Raw genomic sequence first — 27,652 nt, 5'->3', positions numbered from 1 at the left:
AACAACTGACAGGGATGAAGCACCACTTTGTCCCTGTGAAGCACCAGGTAAGGCGACTTACAGGACAACGCAGCCAGCTCAGAGACCCTGCGTGCAGAAGTGATAGCCACCAAGAAAGCCACTTTGTGACAAGGCAAGTAGAGGAGTTTTAGGAATATTCTCAAAGGGCGGTCTTTAAAGAACTGACAGTACCAGCTTAGGACCCCACAGAGGCACTAGGGACTGCACCAGAAGTGCCAAATGGCGAACTCCCTGCACAAAGGTGTGAACTAAGAATTCATTGCCTTTGGAAGAAAATTGCAAAAACTGAAATCTGGCCCTTAATGTTGCCTAGAGCCAAACGCCTTTTTTTTGGAGAAACTCCAGCAGGCGTGATACCGGAAAGGAGTAATATACGATTTCCAAACTCAATGGCAAATCGTCTGAGAAGTAGATTTCCTAGCTTTTGCAGAGTAGGAATCACTGATTCCGACAACTCCCTACCCCTTCAGTACCTGGCTTTCAATAGCCAGACCCTTAAAGGCAGTGACCATAAAGCAGGATGGAAGATCGGTCCTTGAGACAGAAGATCTTCTCTGAGAGGAAGCCGCCAAGGGGCACCGGCTACCAGTCTTACCAGGACCGACGAGGCCAGTCTGGGGCCACCAGAATCACTTGATACCCTTTTGCCTTGATTCTGCGCAGAAGTTGTATTGGAGGAAAAGCATAAATCAGACGATACCGGCCCCAAGGGGCCACCAGAGCGTCTGCGGCGTCTGCAAGAGGATCCCAAGACCCCGCAACAAATCTCTGAACCATCAGGTTGAGATGAGAGGCCAACAGGTCCACATCGGAGGTCCCCCACCGGAGACACAGTTGCTGAAAAACTTCCAGGTAAAAAAGGAACCATTCGCCTAGACACAGTGCCTGACGACTGAGGTAGTCCGCCTGCTAATTTCCCACCCCTGAAATGTGCACAGCAGGAAGCGCTGGAACAAGGCGTTCTGCCCACCTTAGAATACCGGCCACTTCTTTTGCCACTAGGGCGCTTTTGGTGCCCCCTTGCTGATTGATATATACCACAGCCATGGCGTTGCCCGATTGAATCCTTATCGAACACCCCTGCAGACGATCCGTCCGATGGGACAGGCAAAGCCTAATCACTCGAATTTCCAGGATGTTGAGCGGTAGACTGGACTCCTCCCGAGACCAAAACCCTTGGGCAGATTCTGTGCCCAGGACCCCTCCCCACCTGGACAGGCTTGGGTCCATGGTAACCACTGTCCAGAACAGGGGGAGGAAGGATTTCCCTCGTCGAAGCGCCGGGGAACAGAGCCACCAAAGTAGAGACCCTCTCGCACCCCAGCTCAACAGGGTCAAATTGTTCAGACAGTGGATTCTTGTCCCATTTGGTTAGAATCTTCCTTTTGTAGAAGTCTGGTATGGAAGTGAGTGAATGGGACACCCTAGAAGGTGGAGACCATCAGGCCCAGCACCTGCATGCAAGTTCTGAGAGACGACCAGCGATTGAATAACAGGAGCTGAATCGCATGCTGCAATTTCAAGAGTTTCGTTTCAGAGTCCATCCGAACTGAGTTCTCACCGTGATGTCCAGATCCTCCTTCAGGACCGATGACGATTCCGCCCTCAGAAGATGATCGTCCAGGTACCCCAGTACCAAAATTCCCCGCTGTCTGAGTAAGGCTAACACCGGAGCCAACACTTTTGTGAACACCCGAGGGGCTGAGGTGAGACCAAAGGGTAACGCCATGAATTGATAGTGCTCCTCGCCTATGGCAAAGGGAAGAAAATGTTGATGCCCAATGTAGATCGGGATTTGAAGGAAAGCGTCAATATCGATGGAGGTCAGAAAGTCCCCTTGATGAAGGGAAGCCACAACTGTGCGAATGGATCCCATTCTGAATTTCTGAACCTGCACAAAGTGGTTCAGGGCCTTGAGATCCAGGATTGGGCGAACCTTCCCCTACTTCCAGGGGACCGTAAAGAGATTGGAATAAAACCCCTAAAAACGTTCCGACTCTGGAAATGGGACATTGACCCCTTGTGACAACAAATGCTGTACCGCTCCTAGAAGGCCTTAAAGCCGATCCGCAGACAGACGCAAATTGGAAGGGAAGAACCAAGGATCCAAACTCAATCTTGTAACCGGACCGAATCAACTCGAGTACCTATTTGTCTTGGATGAACGAGGTCCATGGGTCCAGAAAGAAACAAAAGATGTCCCCCCACCCCTAGTACAGGTGAGGGTGTCCCTTCAGGCGGAGGAGGGCTTATCCGCAAGGCCAGACAGGGTTTCTTGGAACCCAGTGTGAAGGGACGAGAGGATTTAGAACCCTTGTCCTGTGACCCCGTTGGACGAAAGGACCGCTTGTGAACTGAAAAACAGGACCACGTTTTTCAGCGAGGCTCTCTGTTCTTAGTAACCTGCAGAAGCAAAGTGCTCTTGCCTCCTGTGAGACTCTATGATCTCTTCCATGGAGGCTCCGAACAGATGGTTCCCTACAAAGGGAAGATCCGTCAGAACCTTTTGGGAGGCCTGGTCCACAGACCAACATTTCAACCAGATCATGCGGTGTAAGGTCACCACTGTCACCGAAGCCCTGCAGGCTAACGGGGATGCACCCAGGGAGGCATCACAGATATATTGCAACCCCTTTATTAACTGGTCTGCCAGCTCCGCCATTTCTTGAGGGTGCTGACCCACTTTTAAATCGTGGCGTAAAAAATGCTTCGTCCACTCCGTCAAGGTTTGAGAGACCAGGGTTATGACAAACACCGGTCTCAGGATTGAACCTGCCACGGTAAGAAGATGGCGGACCAAGGATTCAGCCTTCCTGTCTGCAGGATCCTTAACCACTTAAGCCCCAGCCTTATTTCGGACACTTTTTGTTTACAAGTTAAAACCAGTATTTTTTCCTAGAAAACTACTTAGAACCCCCAAACATTATATATATATTTTTTAGCAAAGACTCTGAAGAATAAAATGTCAGTCATTGCAAAATTTTTTGTCACGCGGTATTTGCGCAGCGGTCTTTAAAAACGCAATTTTTTTGGAAAAAATTAGAAAAATCACATTTCACTGCATTTAAAAAATACTAAACAGTAAAGTTAGCCCATTTTTTTTGTATATTGTGAAAGATGATGTCACGCCTAGTAAAGATACCCAACATGTTACGGTTTAAAATTGCGCCCCCCCGTGGGATGGCGACAAACTACGGTCAATAGAGATCTCAATCGGCGACGCTTTAAATTTATTTAACGGTTACCAGTTTAGAGTTAGAGTGTAGCTCTTTTTTTTAAATTATTGGCCACGCTCTGGCGATCGGGGCAATACCTCACATGTGTGGTTTGAACAGCGATTTCATTCGCGGCTCGACTTGCGTATACATTTTTTTTTGTGCGCAAGCTAACGGTGATGGGGGCGGCTAAATTTTTTTTTTTCCTATTTATTTTTTCTTTTTTTTTAACTTTATTACAGGTTTTTAAAAAAAAATAAAAATCTGATCACTTTTATTGCTGTCACAAGCAATGTAAACATCCCTTGTGACACCAATATGTAGTGACAGGTACACTTTATGGAGGGATCGAGGGTCTAAAAGACCCTAGACCCCTCCACTACACTTCCATGTATGCAAAACGCCGAAAACGGCGTTTTTGCATACAGCCGTTTTTTAAATTTGCCGCCTTTTGCAGCACAGTAACCCGGAAGTGACGTCATGGACGCCGCCTCCGGGTTACGTCATCGGAGACCCGCGATCGATGCCGTTTCCGGCATTCATCGGGACTCCATCGAGTCGGCGGACGTGCCGGCTGGGTGCTCGGGGCTCCCGGTGGGAGGGGGGGGCGGGAGGGGGGGGGATGTCCCCTCCCGCTCACCCGGGTAACAATCGAGCGGCTTCTGAGCCGCATCGGTCATTACCGTCGGAAAGCCGACCGTCGGCTTTAAACCACGGTACCAGGATGATGTCTCTAGCTAGATACATCATCCCGGTATAACCCCGCAAAGTCTGCCGACGTACGGGTACGTCAGTATGCGGTAAGTGGTTAAAGGACGGAGCATTCACCCCAAACTTCCCGAGGGAGAGAGGTCACTACTCACCATACCACTGGAACCTGGCAGGGGTCCCTTCAGGCAGGTCACTTCCCCATCTCGGAACGAGGGGTGCTGCGGGTCAGAGGAATGCTGCGACTCCGGCTGCGACCAGGTCGTGTGCATCCTTGCGAGGTGTCCCACTCGCAAGCCAGTCTCTCCAGTGGGACCATGTCGCAGCCGACCTAGCGTGGAGCTGGCCAGACTGGGACAACTGTAAGGGTCTAGGATATCCAGTGCGTCATCCAGTCCGGCAGTTGATTGTAGTTCTCACAGGAACAAACTTGATTGTAGAAGAAAAAACAACAAAAGGAAAAAAGGTTCCGTTCCGTTTAAAAAAAGGAATAAATGCCAGGACCAGAGATCCCAGCAAAGAGCTTACTCCTGGCTAGGCAGAAAAAAACTGAGATCCTAGAGCAGGAAGTGGGAGTATACTACCTGGGACTGCCCTATAGGCGTAGTTAAGCTTGGCTAACCTTTTTCCTCCTAGAGTCCTACTCCTGGGAAGAGCAGCATAACCCATCTGTCAAATGAAGATTTGAAGCGGTGTCAGTCAATGAACGAAAGAGAAAATACACTTTAATGAATAAAAAAAAAAAACACAATAGTTGCCCTAGTTTTTTTGCATAATGTGAAAGATGATGTTACGCTGAGTAAATAGATACCTTACATGTCATACTTTAAAATTGGGCACGCTCATGGAATAGCGACAAACTACAGTACATAAAAAAAATTTCCCTAGGCAACGCTTTAAAAATATTTACAGCTTACCTATATAGAGTTACAGGGGACGTCTTGTGCTAGAATTATTGCTCTTGCACCAATGATCGCGGGGATACCTCATGTGTGGTTTGAACACCGTCTACATATGTGGGTGTGACTTATGCATGCGTTCGCTTCTGCACACGAGCACGGAGAGATGAGGCACTTAAAAATTTTTTTTACTTGTTATTCTAACACTGTCCCTTTATTTTTTTTGATCACTTTTATTCCTATTACAAGGAAAGTAAACATCCCTTGTAATAAACATAAGCATGACAGCTTTTCTTTATCGAGAGATCTGGGGTCAAAAAGAACCCAGATCTCTCATTTACCTTTGAAAGCTAAAAAAAAAAAAAATAAAAAAAAAATACATTTTTTACTTTAAAAAATGCATAATTTTTTTATGCCTGAAAATCGGAAAGGACATCAGAGGTCCCTCCAGTTCTCCAAGGGCATAAAGCCGAATGGGGCCCATCTTTCCGTCACCCTACTTCTTGCTTCTGGGTTTGCTGGCGGCTCCGGTGAACCCGGAAACAACAGGGAGGTGGGGGCACCTCTCCCACCACCTCTAAAAGTGATGCAGCAGCAAATGCGCGGACCACATATATCAGACTCTGAATCGCCCAGAGTAAAAAATTATACCAGAATTTTGGCAGCTAGCTGCTGCCATAACAGCAGTATTTAACATCAAAGTAATGACATATATATACTGTGGGCAGTCGGCAAGTGGAAATTTTTTCTCATGCAGCTCTCCACCATGAATGGTAGTGTGTTACCTTGGTTTGTAGTACACTGCAATGTAGGTGAACTATTGTAAGAAAGTGCACTGATATGAGTGAATAAGCTGCAACCAAAGATCCAATAATTGGAATAAGGTAAATGAAAATAGTCTGGTGCGCTAAATGTGAAGTGTCGTAAACAACATGGGTGATGTGTAAACACAAGTTTTAGAAGGTAGATGAAACTAAAATCTAAAAACTTTTAATGTAACAATCAAATGTTAAGCCTCAATACTGATCGTCTATGAAGGTTTTCGAAGTATAGCTAGTAATAGTCACATTCAACTTGACATGTTCTTTAAAGTTGAACAAGTTTGAATGCGAATAATGGATTAGCTAAACCTTGTATGTATGTTGAAAGGATGCATAAACCCAAGGACAAAAATGTCATATTTCCGCTTACTGGTCCTTTGATGTAGGGACTTCATTATTTTTCAGGAAAAATGCATTTTCTGCAAATACAGAAAATACCTGTTGTTCAGCCAGAAACCTTATGTCCTAACTGTCTGTGGATGGAATTGAAATCTAGAGCAAGCTTATTAGCTTTTTCAGCTATCTTATATGAAAAAAAAAAAAAAAAAAGGTGTCAAGCCTTGTGCACACTGGGCATTTAGCAGCAGGCAGATTGCACAGCGGGGCTCAACAGCACACCTCTGCCCTCCACCCGCAGCTACACATTGTAGCCCTACGAACCAGGGATAAGCACCCAGTGTGCATGGCACCCAAGTGTTTGTAGTCCCCTGATCCCGAGACATGGCTTTTAAATCAGCACCTGGGCACACCCAGTCCTGCCCATTGCTTTCTATATTGACAGTACATCCTCTGTTGATAAAAACCTTAAGGACCCTTTCACACATGCGGACCGTTCAGATCCGCCTGAAAATTTTTTCAGGCGGATCTGAATGGATGCCCCATGCATCTCTATGGGGCAGCGGATCACAGCGGAGACATGTCCGCTGAAATCCGATCCGATCCTGTCCGTCAAATCCGGACGGATGGAAACCCTATTTTATATCCGTCTGGCGGATTGGATTGGATGAGAACAGACAGGCGGTCCATTCTCATCAGATTACCCCATAGAGGACAGCGGGGATCTGACACCTCCGTCTCCGCACACAGATCGGAGACGGAGCTGTCATCCGCCTGCTCAGCGGGGATTGGCGGATCGATCCCCTGCTGGGCAGAAAACTAAACATACAGGTGTGAAAGGGGCCTTACACTGTGGCCTGCATTGTCTAAGAGGGGGAGGGTGCGAGTTGCAAATGAATGAAAATTTGGCTAAAATTAGGGAAGTTAAAAGGTGTTTTTTTTTTTTTTTTACTTTCCGAGGCTTGTTCATCACACAGTAAATGGATATGAAACATGTTTAGACTGTAATACAGAGGCTTTTAGTTGTACTTTAAGGCTACATTCACACCTGAGCGTAGCGTTTTCACACGTTTTTTACCACGATTTTGCCGCGATTTTTACCGCGTTTTACAGGCGTTTTTTGTGCAGCCATTTTTAGATTGAATAGAGACCAATGGAAAAACGCCTGTAATCCGCCCAAAAAGAAGCTCATGTTCTTTTTTGAGCGTTGGGCGTTTTGCTCACAGCGTCAAAACGCTCAGATGTGAACAGGGACCATTGAAATGAATAGGATTTGTCTTGTTGGGCGTTTTGAGAGCTGATCCTAGAGCAGAAAAACTCCCCAAAAACGCCTACATGTGAACGGAGCCTAATAGTCAAACTCAAGGACCTGCAGGAAGGCTCACTTTTACAGAAGTCAAAATTCACAAATAACTTCAGCTGGCTAAATATTAACATCTACTGATTTTAAAATGTGATTTTTCACTGAAGAAAACCTCTACCTAAACAATTTTTCAACTAATACTGAACAGAAATTCCTGGATTTATGATAGATGTACTTTAAAAAAGCTCATTATGCATTTAGGAAATAAAGCTCTTTGGACATGAACACAGCCCTGTTCAGAAGAAATGGCTTAAAAGGTTTTATTCAAAGGCTTGAAAAGTATAACCGTACTGTCTTTGGACATAAAATGGCATTCTCTTTCTCAGAACAATTCCCAGATAATTTTATTGTAGCGTAGAAGAATAAAGGTAGGATGAGAAATGTTTTATTTACCTGTGGATGTAGAATAATAAATATCAAACATGGACTATATCTGCATACAGTAATATAACCCCAGATAGTTACATTTTTTAAAGAAACACAGTGAGTCATTTTTCTGTTTTGAAGTTTTTGAGAAAACCGGGGGTTTTATTCCTGGAAATAAAAACACATTGCTCTCAGTATCATATTTAAACCAGCAACCCACCTTAAATGTATACATGGTTTTAGGTGGGATTCCCACATTAAAACACCGAATTTGGTCCAGTCCCTCAAGGAAGATGAAATCTGTTCTCAGATTACATTTACTAGCTTAACATGCATCGGAGTCCTAATAAAAACACTCCAGTACTAAAACACCTTATTTACATGTAATAGTTGTCCACCTGTACTCTGCACAATGATATCAAATACATAACATACATACACAGTGGAGCTTAAGTACAAGGCTGCAGACTTTGCAAACTGTAACAAGAAACGAAAAGAAGAGATTTCATTGTGATCTCACAGCAAAAACAAACCTGCTTAAAATGATGATCAGCTGTAGAATAGTAATACAATAATGTACTGGTTAAGTCAATCTGAAATGCTCCACAGAGCAATACCAAGACTAGTATTATAAAAATAACTATAGCTCTGACAAAGTCAATTTATAATCAGCCCCACGTCCCACATAAACTAAAATCTATGTATGTTTGTATTTTTTTTTAAATAAACAAGCTTACAAAAAAAAAAAAAAAACCTTTAAAAAAAACATTTACCAGGGGAATTTCTACATTCTAGACATGTCAAAATGTGTGTTAAAGTGTTTGTAAACCTCAGACATGAAATATGAACAAATCATATCCCTCTATAGTGTTTTCTTGTCTCAAATAAAAGCACTAAGTGTAATTTCTGTCCATTGCCTCATCCCTCTGCTATCAGCATGAGTCACTTCTGACAAGCTTTCCCGACACCAAAAGAAAAATGGTGACAGGGGAGGGCAAAGTCTGATTGACAGCCTCAGCTCTGTTCCTGTGTGTTGTGTCAAAAGGAGGGGGGTGTCTCTTCCTTCCAATCAGCTCTCAGATCTATCCCTACTTCAGCTCCCCACCCCCTGCTTTGTAGAGCTGGGAGATCCTGTGTAAATTCTGCACTTTGAATGGATGTAGGGGAAGACGGCTGTAGAGTAACAGGTACAACCTTATGTAGGGTGATTTGTTTTATCTCTGTGTATCATCTGATGCCAGTCATTTCACTGGGTATATGTAAGGGTTTATAACCACAATAAATCAAAACAGTGTTCTTGCAGGATGAGACCTATATAGCAATCCATTTACTCCTATGTACAGTAGTGCTACGTTCCTAGAAATAAAAAGTGACCCATGTCATTCCTCTGCTATCCCATTCAACAATGCCTGTGCTTAGAGTCTGTTGTAAGCCATTTATTTCTCCCTCTCTTCTGTCACAGCTCTAATATTACACAGGAATTATAAAGCACCAACAGTTTTCTCAATGCTTTACAATACAAAAGGAAGACAGTCAAGTTACAAAACAATTCAATACATGAGGGTTAGGATGGCCTCATGAGAGCTTACAATATAAAAAGGGAAGGTGAAGTGATACAAAGGGTAATTGTATGGGATGGGTTGATGTAGAAAGGAAAAAAGTAAATGGTGACAGTGGGATAAACTTCTCTAAAGATATAAGAATTCAGGGAACGCCTGAATGCAGATATACTAGGAGCTAGATTGGGGTAATAAGTTCCTAGGGTATAGCAGACACTCTGGAAAAGCTCTGGAGATGAGCATGGGAGGAGATAGCTAGAGAGCAGGAGGTCTTGGGAAGCCTTACACAGTCTTTCTGTATACAATGACATCAAACCTCTTTTTGCAATTAGTTTAAAATAGCTGTTTTCCATTGGCCAATATAAAAAATTATTAATTCCAGCCAATAGGTAAAAGTAGGATGAATGAAGGAAAAAAAAATAAAAAATAGGTGCTACTATAGAGACTGCTAAAGAGCTGTGATATGAAAAAAAAAAAAGCATCATTGTGTAAAATGCAATGCAATATGGCTACCTGGAGGCGTTCACACAGATGGTGTACAGAACGCCCCCCCCAGACATTCAATTTCCTGCTTTTGTGATTGGCTTACTGATTTTCCCAGAAGTCTGCACTAGGATACTAGGAAGTACTAGGAAGTCAGATTTTGGGCATCCCCAGCGAAAAAAGTAATTTTTGGTTTGATACTTTCAAAGGGAACTCGCATCTAAGTAATGCAGACCTTGCCACTTTCTTCATTAGAACCCTGCAGGTGCAGCAGCTGATAATTATAAAATGACTCCTATTAGATTTACTTTGCACATGGACACAGAGACAAAAAAAACGCTATTTCTTCAGAATAACAAAAGTTAGGAATCTGCAACAGTGTTTGTTAAAATCCCTGCAATGTACAGAGATCACCCGGAGGGGAATGTTTTTTTCTCAGCAGAAGTGGCGTTGCTCTTTAAGTGGTTTTCTCTCAAGATGCTCTGCTTACATAGCTCATAGTTTAAAGCCCATCTCCAGGATAGGCTACTATGAGGAACGTTTTTTAACCACTTGCCCAACCCCTTATTATCAGGTCATCTTTCAGTGCTTTGGTAGTATGGCCAGCAATTATTCTTTCAAGCGACAGTCTACCCAAATTAATTATATCTCTTTTTGGTGGTTTTTAATATCCACTGCTTTTTTGCCATATAAAAAAGGGAAAAAAAAGACCCAAAATTTGGAAAAAAAAAAAAAAAAACACACACGCACACACACACCATTTCATTTACTTTCAATTATAAAAAGGTATCAAATAAAAAGGCCAGGACAATACGAACACCCAGCAAATGACTACTTTTTAGAAAGTAGACACCCCAAGGTGATCTCATCTTTTGCCACAATTTTTCAGTCAGGAAAGAAACATGCTGAAATCGAAGTGGTTAAAATGTGGAGCTTGGTAATGGTGCATTCGATACAGTAATTATGATTAGTACGTGATTATGGTACAAGTCATATACAGAGAAAAAAGGGTTAATCTACAGGTCACATACAGTGGGGGGGAGGACAGAGATGAGGGTATTACTGTGCAGGAAAGGAGGTGAAGGGGTTAATATGCAGGCACTACAGAGACAGGATGCAAATAAGATGTACAAAAGATATGGGGGGGGGGGGGGTGCTTAAAAGCGTTACAAAAACAATCTCCTACAATAGCATTTATTAACCCCATTACGCCCCCTGGAATCTGCTGCTGTTCATCTGAATGAAAGATAAATTCATAGAATTCTCTGTCCTCTCTTTACTTCCTTGTGAGAGGAAGGGGAAGGCTCTCCTATAAATAGTAGTTATGTTTACATTTGTGATCGCTGTGATTGGCCATCACAGCTATTACAAGGCACAGTGCCATTCTAAACCAACCCAGGAGGTTTTTAAATAAAAAAAGCACTCTTTGCATCACGGAGGACTAATTGATTCCACAGAAGAGGTAGAAAGATGAACCTGCATATCTCATGATAACTACAATCTTCCCGCTAGACTGAAGTATGTCCTATCAACTCTTTTTTGTACATAATAGCTGCAATACAAGGCCTTTAATGCAACTTGTCTTGCGTAGCATTTAAATAAAGACTACCCAAAATAGGTACGATACTAGAAGGAAAAAAAACAAAATAAGGACACTGAAATATAAAACAAGCACAGGTATCTATTCCTTTTTTTCAATGAGCCTGCTCAGTAATTCTAGGGACACAGAACAGATAATGGGTCAAACAGCCCACAAAATGGACAGAAAGCACTGATTGTTGTGCTTGTAATCCCATTGACTAGAACACATGGCAGTTCAGAGGCTGGGTCTGACCTTTACTTGCTTTTGATACATAAAGTTGATACAAACTATCGAGTAAAGTTTGAACTGAAGGCGCTGCTTTTGCCATTCAAACAGACGCATTTGAATAGCAAAACGCAGCTTTGCAAAGAGCACCCTTCTATAGGAGCCTTTTAGGAAAGTCTTTAGGTTCTGTGTCAAAGACAGGGCACATAGCATTTCTGTGTATAAAATCCATTTCTAAATGGCTAAAGAAATTGGCACGTTCATTTTGTAAAAATCCCTTTATGCAGACACATTCATCTTTTCTGAAAAGGTGTTAAATGCTAATTCTAGTAATGATTAACCACAAAGTAATTCATATCATTTTTGGACATTTCTAGTTGTGCAAATATACATATACACATACACATGTCCAATGCCTAAAATTTCCAAAACACCATGTTTTATTCCTCCCAGTTGCAAAGAGAGTGAGGCATTTTGACTGTCTAAAATTATAGGACTGTAATATATATATATATATATATATATATATATATATATATATATAAAAAAAGGCATTAAAAAACAGAGGCTGATATATCTTTTGTACGCTGGCTAGTCTGGTAAGCATTCTTGTAGGGTAATAAACAGCTGATCTTTCCATGACACAAATATCAACGCTAAAAAGTCCGGTGAAGTCACAGTTAATGCCGAAATATAGTGCACAGCACTAAAATAAATGTCAAGAAATGTGTAAAATAGAAAGTGTTTTGCTACTAATGGACCAGCAGCACAGTACATAGCCAAAAGAGTCAAGGAACCTGCTGACCACGGAGATGGACTCAGTAGTGGCAGAAATAGGACGGCCTAAGCCATTTAGTATGATGCTACCTAGATGGCCTGCATAGAGAGGTAACTGCATGGATCTTGTAGCGGGTCACATTAGTACCTCCCTATGTATTTGTTCTTTATCCTCAATGTCTTCCTCAGCCACCTCATTCTCATCACCAGACTCAATGTAAATAGGCCAATCTCCATCTCCTTCATCCTTGTCCATACTTTCAGATGCAGCTTCTGCATGACTTGCTTGGTGGGAATCTTCATTTGTTGTAGTGACACAGGTACAGCTATCACACAAACCAAAACGCCTCAGACCTGGGGATAAACTGCTGGTGAAGGTACGACGACAACCTTTACAAATAATGGGTCGGTTGGATCGGTGAACCTGCAGAAAGGAAAAAGGCACAGATAAATATTTGCTACCTATACATTTTCAGAAGTGCTGTTAGGTATTCCAGTGACAAGTTAAAGTGGTTCTAAAGGCTCAAGAGTTTTTTTTTACCTTCATGCATTCTATGCATGAAGGTAAAAAACCTTTACTGTGCAGTGGCCCCCCAACCCCCCCAATACTTACCTTAGCCCCATCGCGATCCAGCAATTTGCACAATAGTCTTGGTTCTCCAGGTACTCTCACTCCTCATTGGCTGAGGCAGCAGTGAGAGCCAGGGAGCTAATGAGGAGATAGAGGTGCAGGTCTGTGTGTGAATGGACACTCGGCAGGAAGGAGGAGCGCCAGCGGGGGATCGGAGAAGGGAGGATCTGGGCTACTCTGTGCAAAAACACTGCACAAAGCAGGTGGGTATAAGAGCTGGTTCACACTACCACTACCAGAAAGTCGCCCCGTGACTTGAAGAGACTTGTTTAGAAACTTGGAAGAGACTTGGAAGAGACTTGTGCACGACTTTGAAGAGACAGGCGACTTTGTCTGTGGGGAATGCCTGGCTAATCTCTTTCTTCTTCCTGGAAAGTCTGATAACAAGTCGTGTCAATTAAGATAAGGAGGCGACTCCCATTGAAGTATATGGGACAGTCGGATCACAGGTCGCCTCAAAGTAGTACAGGACCCTTTTCTGAAGTCTGAGCAACTTCAGTAGTGCCAATTAAGACGGCACTGATTGATTAACATTGCTTTTGTTATGTCAAGCTACATGGGGCAACACAAGTGTGAATGGGCTCTTACATGTTTATTATTATTATTATTATTTTTTTTTTCTAAAACAAACAACGAGCCTTTAATATCACCTTACAGTGGCTCTAAGGCTACATTCACACCTGAGCGTAGCTTTTTCACGCGTTTTTTTACCGCGATTTTACCGCGATTTACAGGCGTTTTTTGTGCAGGCGTTTTTTGATTGAATAGATACCAATGGAAAACGCCTGTAATCTGCCCAAAAAGAAGCTCATGTACTTTTTTGAGCGTTGGGCGTTTTGTAAACAGCGTCAAAACGCTCAGATGTGAACAGGGGCCATTCAAATGAATAGGATTTGTCTTGTTGGGCGTTTTGAGAGCTGATCCTAGAGCAGAAAAACTCCCCAAAAACGCCTAGATGTGAACGGAGCCTTAAGGTAAAAGGATTTGTACCTTAATGCTTCTATGCATTAAGGTAAAAAAAACTCTCTCTGTGCAGCTCCTCCCCCCAGCCCCCATTGGCTCCTGCTGCTGTTAATCACAGCCGGTGAGGAGAGAATGGGAGTGGGAGTGAGCCAGCACAAGTGCCCCCATAGAGAGCGGCTTGCTATGGGGCACTCTCTAGGGGGGAGGAGCCAGGAGCACCAGCGGTTGACTTAAGGAGAGGAGGATCGGGTCTCTCTGTGCAAAACCACACAGGGCAGGTATGTATAATATATATATATATATATACACACACACACACACACACACACACACACACACACACACACACACACACACACACAGTATCTCACAAAAGTGAGTACACTCCTCACATTTTTGTAAATATTATATATTTTCATGTGACAACACTAAAGAAATTACATTTTGCTACAATGTAAAGTAGTGAGTGCACAGCTTGTATAACGGTGTAAATTTGCTGTCCCCTCAAAATAACTCAACACACACAGCTATTAATGTCTAAACCGCTGGCAACAAAAGTGAGTACACCCCTAAGTGAAAATGTCAAAATTGGGTCCAATTAGCCATTTTCCCTCCCCGGTGTCATGTGACTCGTTAGTGTTGCAAGGTCTCAGGTGTGAATGGGGAGCAGGTGTGTTAAATTTGGTGTTATCGCTCTCACTCTCCCATACCGGTCACTGGAAGTTCAACATGGCACCTCATGGCAAAAAACTCTCTGAGGATCTGAAAAAAAGAATTGTTGCTCTACACAAAGATAGCCTAAACTATAAGAAGATTGCCAAGACCCTGAAACTGAGCTGCAGCACAGAGGCCAAGATCATACAGCGGTTTAACAGGACAGGTTCTACTAAGAACAGGCCTCGCCATGGTCGACCAAAGAAGTTGAGTGCACGTGCTCAGCGTCATATCCAGAAGGTGTCTTTGGGAAATAGACATATGAGTGCTGCCAGCATTGCTGCAGAGGTTGAAGGGGTGGGAGGTCAGCCTGTCAGTGCTCAGACCATATGCCACACACTGCATCAAATTGATCTGCATCGCTGTCATCCCAGAAGGAAGCCTCTTCTAAAGATAATGCACAAGAAAGCCCACAAACAGTTTGCTGAAGACAAGCTGACTAAGGACATGGATTATTGGAACCATGTCCTGTGGTCTGATGAGACCAAGATAAACTTATTTGGTTCAGATGGTGTCAAGCCTGTGTGGCAGCAACCAGGTGAGGAGTACAAACACAAGTGTGTCTTGCCTACAGTCAAGCATGGTGGTGGAAGTGCCGGCACTGGGGAGCTACAGTTAATTTAGGGAACCATGAATGCCAACATGTACTGTGACATACTGAAGCAGAGCATGATCCCCTCCCTTCGGTGACTGCCTGCAGGGCAGTATTCTAACATGATAACAACCCCAAATACACCTCCAAGACAACCACTGCCTTGCTAAAGAAGCTGAGGATAAAGGTGATGGACTGGCCAAGAATGTCTCCAGACCTAAACCCTTTCGAGCATCTGTGGGGCATCCTCAAATGAAAGGCGATGGAGCACAAGGTCTCTAACATCCACCAGCCCTGTGATGTCGTCATGGAGGAGTGGACGAGGACTTCAGTGGCAACCTGTGAAGCTATGGGGAACTCCATGCCCAAGAGGGTTAAGGGAATGCTGGAAAATAATGGTAGCCATACAAAATATTGACACTTTGGGCCCAGTTTCGAAATTTCCACTTAGGGGTGTACTTTCTTTTGTTGCCAGCGGTTTAGACAATAATGGCTGTGTGTTGAGTTATTTTAAGGGGACAGCAAGTTTACACTGTTATACAAGCTGTGCACTCACTACTTTACATTGTAGCAAAGTGTCATTTCTTCAGTGTTGCCACATGAAAAGATAAAATATTTATAAAAATGTGAGGGGTGTACTCACTTTTGTGAGATACTGCTTGCACACGCGCGCGCACACACACACACACACACACACACACACACACACAAAATTCATCCAGAATCCCTTCACTTTTTTCAATTTTCTTATGTTGCAGCCTGATACTACAGTTGTTTAAATTCATGTTTATCTCATTCTACTCTCAGTACCCCATAATAACAAAGTGAAAACAAATTTTTAGAAAGGTCTGTATTTAATAAAAAAAGAAAAACTAATATTTCCCATTGGCATAAGTATTCAGACCCTTTGCAACAACACTTGAAATTTAGCTCAGGTGCCTCTCATTTCTTTTGATTGTTGCTGAGATGTTTCTACACCTTAATTGGAGTCCACCTGTGTTTATTTAAATTGATTGGACATGATTTGGGAAAGGCACACACCTCTCTTAAAAGGTCTCACAGCTGATAATGCATACTGTATCAGAGCAAAAGCCATGAGGTAAAAATAACTGCCTGCAGAGCTCAAAGACCAGATTATGTTTTATTTTTATACTTTTTAATTTTTACATTTTTATTTGTATTGTGTTCCTTTAATTTTTTTATTTTAAATTTATTACACTGATGTTTTTGGCTGCCTATTGAAATTTACAGCATCTACTTGTGTCACAGCAGTGGAGCTTCATGCCAGAGGATAAGAATTATTTTTAAACACAAATCCCCCCCCCTTTTTTTTTTTTTTTAAAGAAGCATCAGATTGGTGCGTCCCGTCACCTGACTTGACGAGGCGCGGACGTGCGAAGCATGTTGTCATGGTGATGGGAACTCTGTTCTCGGCTTTCCCTCCATTGACTGACCACTTCCAGATCTGAAACCTGCCTGGGCATGGTGACTGACATCATCACTGGCCATCCCCACTCGTCAGACTGTGATCCATGCTGCCCTGCATTCCATCAGCCCACACTGCAATTATCATCCACATCGTCCGGGCGACACAGTGGCTTGCTGCACGGAGTCACCAGCAGCCTACAATCCCTTCGTGGCTCTCACTGCTGTCGAGCAAGTAGACAGGCACAGCTTGGTCACTAGTCTATCCACTTGTTGATGTGACCGGTTAAGCCGTATGTTTAATATCATTGCCTTACTTGGTTTCATGTAGCTAAATAAACTTTGTGGCTTTTATCATTTACTTGATGTGATGTGTCACACCTTGTGTGATACGTGAAAGACTGCCTTTTATTGTCAATAGGCCTCAACCTGAAGCACTAGTATTCCCCTTGCTGACTATTTTTTACTCTCCAACCCAGGAGATTTAAAGGAGCAGCTGTGGGTTCATAAAGGCTTTACATTCCACCAAGGTGCTCACACCAGGCGCCTGATCTTTTTCTTTTGAGTTTTCTTTCTTCTTTGGGTTTGAACTGTGGCTGCCCAGTCAAAACAATCTCAGTTACATATCATCAATTAGGTGGATCATGGATCTTCATCTGAGTTATTGCCGATGAACTGTGGACATTAACCTGCACGGCTGAAAAGTCTATTTAACCACTTGCCTACTAGGCCTATTTTTGACATTTGGTGTTTACAAGCTAAAATCAAGTAGTTTTCTAGCAAAAACAACTTAGAACCCCCAAACATTATATATTTTTTTTAGCAGAGACCCTAGAGAATAAAATGGAGATTGCAATATTTTTTTATCACACCGTATTTGCGCAGCGGTCTTTCAAACGCAATTTTTTTGGAAAAAATTCACTTTTTTGAATTAAAAAATAAGAATCCAGTAAAGTTAGCCCAATTTTTTTCCATAATGTGAAAGATAATGTTACCCTGAGTAAATAGATACCCAACATGTCATGCTTAAAAATTGCGCATGCTCATGGAATGGCGACAAACTTTAAAACTTAAAAATCCCCATAGGCGACATTTTAAAAATTTCTACAGGTTGCCATCTTAGAGTTACAGAGGAGGTCTAGAGCTCAAATTATTGCTCTCGCTCTAACGATCGCGGCAATACCTCACATGTGTGGTTTGAACACTGTTTACATATGTGGGCGGGGTTTCCGCATGTGTTCGCTTCTGCGCGCGAGCGAACAGGGACAGGGCGCTTTAATTTTTTTTTACTATTTATTTTTTATTTTTACACCGTTTAAAAAAAAAAAAAAATGATCATTTTTATTTCTATTACAAGGAATGTAAACATTCCTTGTAATAGAAATAGGCACAACAGGACCTCTTTTTTGTGAGATCTGGGGTCAAAAAGTCCTCAGATCTCACAAGTACACTAATAAAGATAGGAAAAAAAAAAAAGGGACCTTTAAGCCGGTTGCTAGGCAACGACGTTTGCCGTCGCTCCGGTCCTCCAAGACCATAGAGTCGAGTGAGGGCAAGCTTGCCCTCACTCGACATTCTGTCTGTGAGGATCCGGGACCCGATCGTTTTCCCCGCTGCCGGCGGGTCCGGTAAGCGGGGAAAAAGGACTGGGACACGGCGGGAGGGGGGCACCTCTTCCGCCATCCCGGAAGAGTGATCCCGCGGTGAATCCGCCACTGGGACCACCCTTATCAGAAAGCCGATCGCCTGCCGTTTAAAAAAATACCAGGGTTATGGCAGCTATCTGCTGCCATAACACCGGTATTTATGTTTAAATGCAGGACGTATATATACAGTGGCCGGTAGGAAGGTGGTTAATCAGCCTTTTATCATAGCATCAAGTTTTATAGTCTGCACAATCATCTTGTCAAGTTATTTATTAAGACATTTTTAACGTTGTACTGCTACTTTAAATTCTTGCCCCCACCCCCTTTTTTTTTTTTTTTTTCAAAATGGAAGCAGATAGTCAGAATAGATTATCAACCATTTTTGAGACAGTAATTAATAAGACTAGATTCACATCCCAAAACACAGTTGAAACGTCACACCCACGCCCACCTCATACAGAAGAATTTGACCTAAATATGAGGAAAGCTTTTTTGCAGTTACAACACACTATGGAATATGAAGTTAAGAAGTGGTGGGATCTGGGCTTTTTAGACAAATATTTAGAGTTGAGTATTACAGCAAGAGGTCTGCCTATCGTGATGTGATGTGATGTTTTGGACCCAGACCTCAAAAAATACTGGGAAACGCTGGCAGAATTTTGTACAACCAAGTGAATAAAAATTAATCAGAAAGGCAGCGCTAACAGGTAAATATAACAAATATGTCCGTATGACTGTGTTCAAAAATCTGAAAATAAATATAGAGTAAAGTGCGTATCGTGATCAAGGAGTATAAAATTAATAAATATTAAAGTGCAAAATAATATTACAATGATATGTCCATTGTGCAACCATGTGCAGAAATACACTGTGCAAAAATACAAAATATATTGATAAAAGTTTTGATAACGCTAGGGATGCACCGAATATTCGGCGGCCGAACAGTATTCGGCCGAAAATAGAAAAAATAGCACTTTCGGTGTTCGGCCGAATAAGTCAAAAGGCCGAATAATTTTGTGCCGAACAATAGGGCTGAACGATAGTCGATATGATATCGACTATCGTTCTGTGGCCGTAGGCGATATTCATATCGCCGAGGTCACGATATTTACAGGGGGAAGGGACTCGGAGGAGGACAGGAGGACTCACAGACTTCCGTGTTAGGCAGGGGAAGCCGGGACACTTCAGCGGTGAGCATACATACATTACTCACTCGTGCACTGCAGCCCGCCCCACACATTCAGTGAGTCTTACTCTCCTCCCTAGTTTTTTCAATGGCACATTCAGGAAGCCAATCACGCCGTGATTAGCTGCACAGCGAACCAATCACGCGTGCCTGCACACCTAATTGGTTCCGCTGTGCCGCTACTCACGGCGTGATTGGCTTCCTGAATGTGCCATTGAAAAAACTAGGGAGGAGAGTAAGACTCACTGAATGTGTGGGGCGGGCTGCAGTGCACGAGTGAGTAATGTATGTATGCGGCTGTGCTCCTTTCCAGGCTCCTACTAGTCCACCTCCAGCCTCCTACTACCACCACTATGAGAGACTGTCTGTCACGGTATAATCTGATCGAGTCCACACTGACACTGACTGACTGTCACTGAGTAATTGATGTTACCACATTAACCCTGACCTGCCCAGTGCCCTGTATCTGCAATTAAAATTTACAAGGCTGCCTGCATGCTTCCTGATTTCCATTCCCAGCATCCTTCCCAATCCCTACAGTGTCACTAACATTAACCCTATGGTACAAGGCTGCAGTGTGCACTGAATCCCATTCCCTACAGTAACATTTAGGGAGAGAGACATGAGAGGACGAGAGAGAGAGAGAGAGAGAGAGAGAGAGCGAGCGAGAGAGAGAGAGAGAGACATGAGAGGACAAGAGAGAGAGAGAGAGACATGAGAGGACAAGAGAGAGGACAAAAAATTGGCAAAATAAATGGAAAAAATGCGAAACACCGCGTTCGGTATTCGGCCTTCGGCCAAACATTTCATTATTATTCGGCTTCGGCCAAGAATTTCATTTCGGTGCATCCCTAAATAAAGCCCAAAGTAGGCGGTCGAAACGCGTCGACGCACTTCCGGGCAGCGGAGCATCACAACGTAATTTCCTGAAACCACCGTGGAACGCACGCCGGCAGCGTACGCGGAAGTGGAGTGACTCATCGTGTTTTGCTTAAACCAACGCTCATTATTTTACTATGCTTGTGAGTACCACTCTTTATATCTGATTTTAATAAATACACCTATGGGCTTCACTATGTCTGGCTTCTTCCCCTTCTTTTGACACACGTTGTTGGTGAGAGAGAGGAGAGGAGATAATAAGGGAGCCATTCTAAAGAGGCTGTATTGCATTTTAAAGAGGCTGCATTGGATCCATCTACTTGTCCAGGGGATATTATATCTGCTCAAGGCCTATATATATCCTCAATCTGGTGAGTGCATCCCCATGGGGGGTTTCTCTTCTTGAAGAGCACTTGGGCACCTTATGGACTATTTTTTTGAGCACCTTTCCAGCACCTTAGTTCTCTGAAGGAACCTTTTTGGACTGCACTTTTATCAATATATTTTGTATTTTTGCACAGTGTATTTCTGCACATGGTTGCACAATGGACATATCATTGTAATATTATTTTGCACTTTAATATTTATTAATTTTATACTCATTGATCACGATACGCACTTTACTCTATATTTATTTTCAGATTTTTGAACACAGTCATACGGACATATTTATTATATTTACCTGTTAGCGCTGCCTTTCTGATTAATTTTATCACATTCTGGTCTTTTACTTAGTGAGCAGCAGCTCCAGGAAGCACAGTTTTATTCACTTTTTTACATTTATACACTTTTTAGCGCGGGTTTTACCTATTTAGTTTTCACAAGTGAATAAAAAACTTATCGTACAACAAAGGAATAGAAATCTCGATCTAGCGCACACTCGAGTTCTGAATGGTAGAACAGAAGTAGAGCATTTTAAGGGTTCTTTGTTTGTATCAAAAATGGCAGGATGTACTTACCAGTAACCTTAAAAAAGAAAAAAAAAATTGGGAGGACAATATTTTCTCCAAAAAAACTCGAGAGACATAGAAGATTACAAAATGGGAAAAGTTTTCGAATGGAAGCGTCCCATTCCTTCCAACACCCCACATAATAACATCAACAATCGCCAGATAAAGAATAACAAAAATAAAGGCCCACTATTCACAAAACCTAAATACAAGAATATAGATTGGGAAATACCTTCCGTCCCCAGGGACAGCTCAAAAAAGGCCATGAGACACATGAACCAAAACCAATAGTATACTTTCCAGTAATTCACCATTGATATCTTTACCCAGTGACAGTGGTACATCCAGTATTTCCAGAGATCCTTCAACCAACTCTGGAGCAGCAGGTCCAGCCACTTCCAATCCTGCCTCAGATTCCACCCCCATACAAGGATCCAACTTGGTTAATTTGGCCCCATATACCCTACCCATTTCCAACTGATACAGTCCCCTTATTTGTGATTTGGAGTCCTTTTCCATTCACAATGCCCCATTTCCACCCACCAACACAGAACATATTACTCATACCCATCTTATTATAATGAATGCACCTTCTACTGGTAATTCCCCAGGGAATTCTTTTTTTTTTTTTTTTTTTTAGTCATGTCCCCAAAAAGTACAGTGAAAGAGTAAAACAGAAAATATAAAACTACCAGGCAGAAGAGGAGGAAGAATGGTCAAGGCTAAACAAAAAAGAAAGTAGAGGAAGCAATTAGCTTCCACTTACAGTACAATTAAAATTTTCTATCTATCCACATATAGTCTAAATGAAGCAGATGTGTCACTTTTACAAAAAGGCCTGACTTTTGCCCCCTCACAGGGTCCGAATCCGTTCGGGCTTTTCAAAAGATTTACAGCGACTAATTTGCATATTAACAGTTAAACGTCATTTTGCTTCATCCATCAGTACAGGAAACTCAGAATGGAACAAACAAGGCTCAACAAACATCTCCACCACCGACCCAGATTCAATGATCTCATGATGGTCTACAAAATATATAAGGAAACCAGGCCAAAGAATTTATCCCTTGCAGAGTTTAAAGCCCTAAAAGAAATAGAGGCCAATGGTGACATCATTATTAAACAAGCAGACAAAGGAGGGAGTATAGTGGTACAAACAAAGATGACTACCTCAAAGAAGCCCACCAACTACTATCAAATAACACATACACAACTCTGAAGAGTGATCCTCTCCCTGAATATCAAATAGCGTTGAATCTGTTATTAAATGAGGCCTTTAGGCATGGAGCCCTAGATATAAAAGAAAACATTTCTACTACCCAAAATAACCAGCACCCGTTATTTCTATCATCTCCCCAAGGTTCACAAGTCCTTGACAAACCCCCCTGGGTGACCCACTGTCACAAGCACAAACAGTTTCATTAGCGGATTATCGCAATATATAGATTACTTCCTCGAGCCTATTGTTTTCAATCTTCCTGCCTTCATTAAAGATATGGGTCATGTTTTGGATACATTACAATCTTACAAATGGGAAGATGGCTACCTGTGGGCCTCATTAGATGTGTGCTTATTGTGCACATTAATCCCTCATAACGTAAGTCTGAGAGCTTTACAATACTTTTTTTTTTACAAAGACCTTACAGTTCGTTCGAGACGGGCACAATTCTTAATTGAGGGCACAAAGTTCTGTCTATAACGCAATTACTTCACTTTCTTGGATACATTTTACCTTCAGCTACAAGGCACAGCAATGGGAGCCAATTTTGCTCCCTGCTATGCCAATATTGCAATGAGATACTGGGAGGAAGCCAGTTCACGCATGCTCCGAAACCATCTATAGCCCACTGCCCAGTCCAGCAGTTGATTGTAAATCTCAAAGGAAAAAAAAACCAGAAGAAAAATCTTCCAGAGCTGAAGTGGTTAATGACCACAACTGTTAAAAAAAAAAAATCAAATTTCTTCATAAATCTAAGAAATATGTATTATGTATTATAATATAGACGTTACAGCATCTACAAACTATGGTATATATTTATGTGTTTTTTTTTTTTTATACTAGTAAGGGCGGGGATTAGGGACTTATAGTGGGACTGCGATATTGCCGCGGACAATCAGACACTAACTGGCACTTTGCAGGAACCACTGACACTAATACAGTCATCAGTGCTAAAAATAGGCATTGTCAGTGTACTGACACTGGCTGGGAAGGGGTTAAACATCTAGGGCGATTAAAGGCTTAACTGTGTGCCTAGCCAGTGTTTTTGTGTACTGTGTTAGGTGCTTTTACTAGGGGAAGAGATGGGTTTTATTCCCTGATTTGCAGGAGCACAAAATCCATCCCTTCTCCCCCTGTAAGAATAGATAGCAAAACACACAGGAATGGTAAAATACACAGAACTGAGATCTGCCTGTGTAAAACAAAGCAGATCTCAGTTCTGTGTGTTTTACGGACAATCAGTGGGTGCTGAAGGACATCCAGTGCCCAGCCCCGCAGATTGGCCTCTGTTGTGAATATTCACAGCACAAGCGTCTTGCCAGTGGCCCACGCGTGCCCCCTGCAGGCGGAAGGGCAGAATCACGTATATATATATATATATATATATATATATATATATATATATATATATATATATATATATATACATACATACATACACACACGTGATCCTGCACAGGAGTGCGGTCCTGTAGCAGTATATCTGCTATGGGGTGGATGGCAAGTGGTTAAAATTGGGAAATTGTTAGTAACACAAAGTTTTTTACATATATAAAAATACAAAGATCTCTGGGACCTTCGTGTGAGAACAATGTTTACATTATAGTGATTAAAGTAACATTATATATATATATATATATATATATATATATACATACATACATATACATATACATATACACACACACACACACACACACAGTACTCACAGTAAGTGAATGGCTCCGCAGATGCTCCTGGCGTGTGAACCTCTTACCACAGATTTCACATGGATAAGGACGCTCTCCTGTATGTGATCGAATGTGACGTTTCAGAATTCCCTTTTGCTTTGCCGTGTATGGACAGAATGGGCACTTGTGTAGCTTGATTGGAACAACTAATACATCACCTGAAAGAAAAATGCGAGATGTTGTCTGCTTTGCTGTCACATTTTCCAAACTGTTAACAATGTATTTTAAAGTTTTCTTGCAAAACTTCAAAATAGTTTTACTGGACTCTGAAACTGAAGGGTCAGCAATTCTCCACCAGAGTTCCCCCAGAGGCTTCCAGGAGTTCCTGGAGTTGTGACTGATTGACCTCCCACTTGCTGCTGCCTGAATAGTTCCAGAGCCAACAGCATTTGACAGAGCTGAAGCAATGACACCAGAGACCATTTTAGCCATCTGTATGGGTAGATAACAGATCACCATTCCATAAGGAGCCTTATTCTAATTGACCACCACTGTAAAAGCCATTTTTTTTTCTACTAAACCCCAATGATTTGGTTTTATCTGGGCTCTCCAGGAGACCTGGGAAAAAAAATTCCACTGGGATAATCTGTCTGAGAAAGCCTGATCTAGCCCATTGAGGGCCAAAGGTCAAACACAGGGCTTGACAAATTTGCTTAAAATCTAAGAGCCAGCTAAAAAAGTTAGGAGGAAACGGAAAAACCACTCACGCCAATCTCTATACTAGATGTGATATTGGGTTGCTGCTGTGATTAACCCCTAGGGGTTGAGAACTGGGAACTTTGTGCAATATTAAATATTACATCAACAGCGCATCTCCTGGAACAAGATGGTATAGGAAAAATACTAGGTGGAATAGTATGTAGATTGGTGATACCTGGTGTGTTGGTATTGACACCAATAAGTCTACCTGTGACTTGGGGGTTGCTGCTGTAAGCCGCCCTGAGGGTGTTTATATGATACTAGATAGTATAGCAAATATCATTTACAGCGCATAGCTACATATAGGGGGTGTGTGATGCCACCTATACACTATTCTCCTGTGCTAAATAAATTACAAACAATATTGTGCATATACTGTGCCAGATTTGACTTTGCAGTCATAAATGGAAAAGATGCACACACTAATCACGTGTGCTTAAAACAGTAAAGTGCATAGACTGTGCTTCTTTTTGGTTGTGCAAACAAAATAATATTACACACATAAAATAAAATCATATAACAGTGGTGACCTAAAAATTCATTAAAAAGTCCAATGATCAAAAGAAAGTGCTTAGTGCATAGAAACAGTGTCCATATATTCCAAAATTAAATAGTGATGCCCAGTGACTGTTCTAACTTCAGTGTCGATATTTTCAAATCAACAGTGCAATGGTGGTGTCACCCTCCGTGCCCCTGTATACATGGGGTAGGCAATGCAAACTCACCAGATGTTGTTGACCCCCAATGTCTTACGACAAGTGGGTCAAATGAGCTTGTATGGTGAGTGTCCAGCGGGGTCCCAGCCGTCCGTGTTCGGGTGGTCCTGGATCTTTAGAATACAACACATGAAAACATGAGGAGCGTGCCACCTTGTGTGGAACAAGGGAATTTCAGCTTTATTCTAAAGATCCAGGACCACCCGAACACGGACGGCTGGGACCCCGCTGGACACTCACCATACAAGCTCATTTGACCCACTTGTCGTAAGACATTGGGGGTCAACAACATCTGGTGAGTTTGCATTGCCTACCCCATGTATACAGGGGCACGGAGGGTGACACCACCATTGCACTGTTGATTTGAAAATATCGACACTGAAGTTAGAACAGTCACTGGGCAATCATTAATTTTAAATCAGCTGCCCAGCGCCCAGAATTGCATGTCCGGGGAGTCGGGCAATAAAAAATGATCAAGTCTGGTGACAAAAGACGAAAAATTAAAAAAAAAATTGTTTGTTATAAGATTTTGCAAATAAGTAATTTTTCTCCTTCGCTGATGAGGCTTCACTGATAGGCGCACTAATAGTCAATGATGAGGGGGCACTGATAGGCTTTAATGAGATGGTACTAATAGGTGGCACTGATGAGGCAGATCTGATAGGCAACATTGATGAAGTGGCACTGATAAGGCTGTGCTGATAAGCACTAATAGGCTGCACTGATGAGGTGGCACTGATGGACACTGATAGGCGGCATGGATGGGCACCCGTGAGGTGGCACTGATAGGATGCACTCAGCAGCGGTAAGGAAAGGGCAACTCATCAAGCCCACAAGCTCAACCTCAGCTGTCAAACTGGATAGAGGATGTCAGAGGTGGGTGGGCAGTGAGGGTAAGACAGGCTCATCACAGCACCGCCCACCATAGGAGAGCGCCGGTTCGCACAAAGGAGCGCGTATACCGCTCCATCAGGCCACAAATTATCAGCCAGTCCACTCACCTGTGGGAGTAATCCAGACCACTGCTGTGGTGTAAACCAGGCGCCAGGATACAATTTCCAGTTGCCATTGCGACCTGGCGCCTGGGTTTTGACGAGCCCTGGTCAAAACATATCTTTTAAAGATTATGGGCCTCTGCCAAAAGGCGTTAGGCTTGTGCTGATGCTATTAGTTTGAGACTCTTTTGAGATCTTTCAGAAACCATTTACAGGTGCAGCTGACTGCCTTCAAGCGAGTTTTGCATTCCCATAGAATTGTATGGGAATGAAAAATTGCTTGAGGCACACAAAAGCCCGTTAACACAGGGCCTTAACCTATCTGAATTTTCTCGAAACTATATACATCCAAAACTGATATTAGCTTTGGATGGAGGGATGTGATGGTTAAACCAGTGGCATCCAACTAAAAGTAGAAGTCCAGTTAAAAGCGATCTGAGCCTAAACCTACTTCCACCCCCATTCTAAGCCCTATACCAACTATACTGTAAAGGAAAGATGCTTGTTCTTACCTAATCTAAAGGCGCTTCAGTCTGGTCACATGATCAGGTCCCACCGTAGCTTCAGGGGAGAGGAGGCATAGTGGACAATGGATGCCCCATAGTAAGTCTATGGGTGATGTCACTGCCTAGGCTCTGCAGCTGTTGCTGCTCTCTCATCATCAATGAAGGTGGCAGTTGGGGAGATCATGTGACCAGATCACCCTTAGATTAGGTAAGTATAGTCATCTTTCCTGTACAGGATAGTTAGCATAGGGCTTAGAATAGGGGTGGGAGTAGGTTTAGGCTTAGTTAGCTTTTGACCGGACTTCTACTTTAAGACCTCATGCACACAGGACCTTTTGCAAACTCTCCTAAAAGCCTTTCCTCCTGACAGCAGCTGTTTGGCAGAAAAAACTACTGAAGCTTGTAATAGTGTGTAACACGGGAAGGAGCATTTACAGGCCTCATGC

The 27,652-nt window shown here is 42.6% G+C and overlaps 1 protein-coding gene across 1 annotated transcript in view; it reads right to left on the bottom strand.

Moving 5' to 3' along the window:
• LOC309548120 (uncharacterized protein) overlaps window positions 1–27,652 on the bottom strand; it is an 88,503-nt gene that overhangs the window by 40,096 nt on the left and 20,755 nt on the right. Inside the window, exons 5-6 of the mRNA XM_082248085.1 lie at window positions 24,270–24,448; window positions 12,504–12,779 (exon numbers count right to left, since the gene is read on the bottom strand). Of these exons, the coding sequence (XP_082104211.1) occupies window positions 12,504–12,779; window positions 24,270–24,448 (455 nt within the window). The remainder of the gene's footprint in view (window positions 1–12,503; window positions 12,780–24,269; window positions 24,449–27,652) is intronic.

The sequence above is a fragment of the Pelophylax lessonae genome (assembly GCF_965119305.1).
Source record: "Pelophylax lessonae genome assembly, chromosome: 2".
NCBI classification, from domain to species: Eukaryota; Metazoa; Chordata; class Amphibia; order Anura; family Ranidae; genus Pelophylax; species Pelophylax lessonae.
This window is presented reverse-complemented; position numbering and strand designations above follow the sequence as displayed.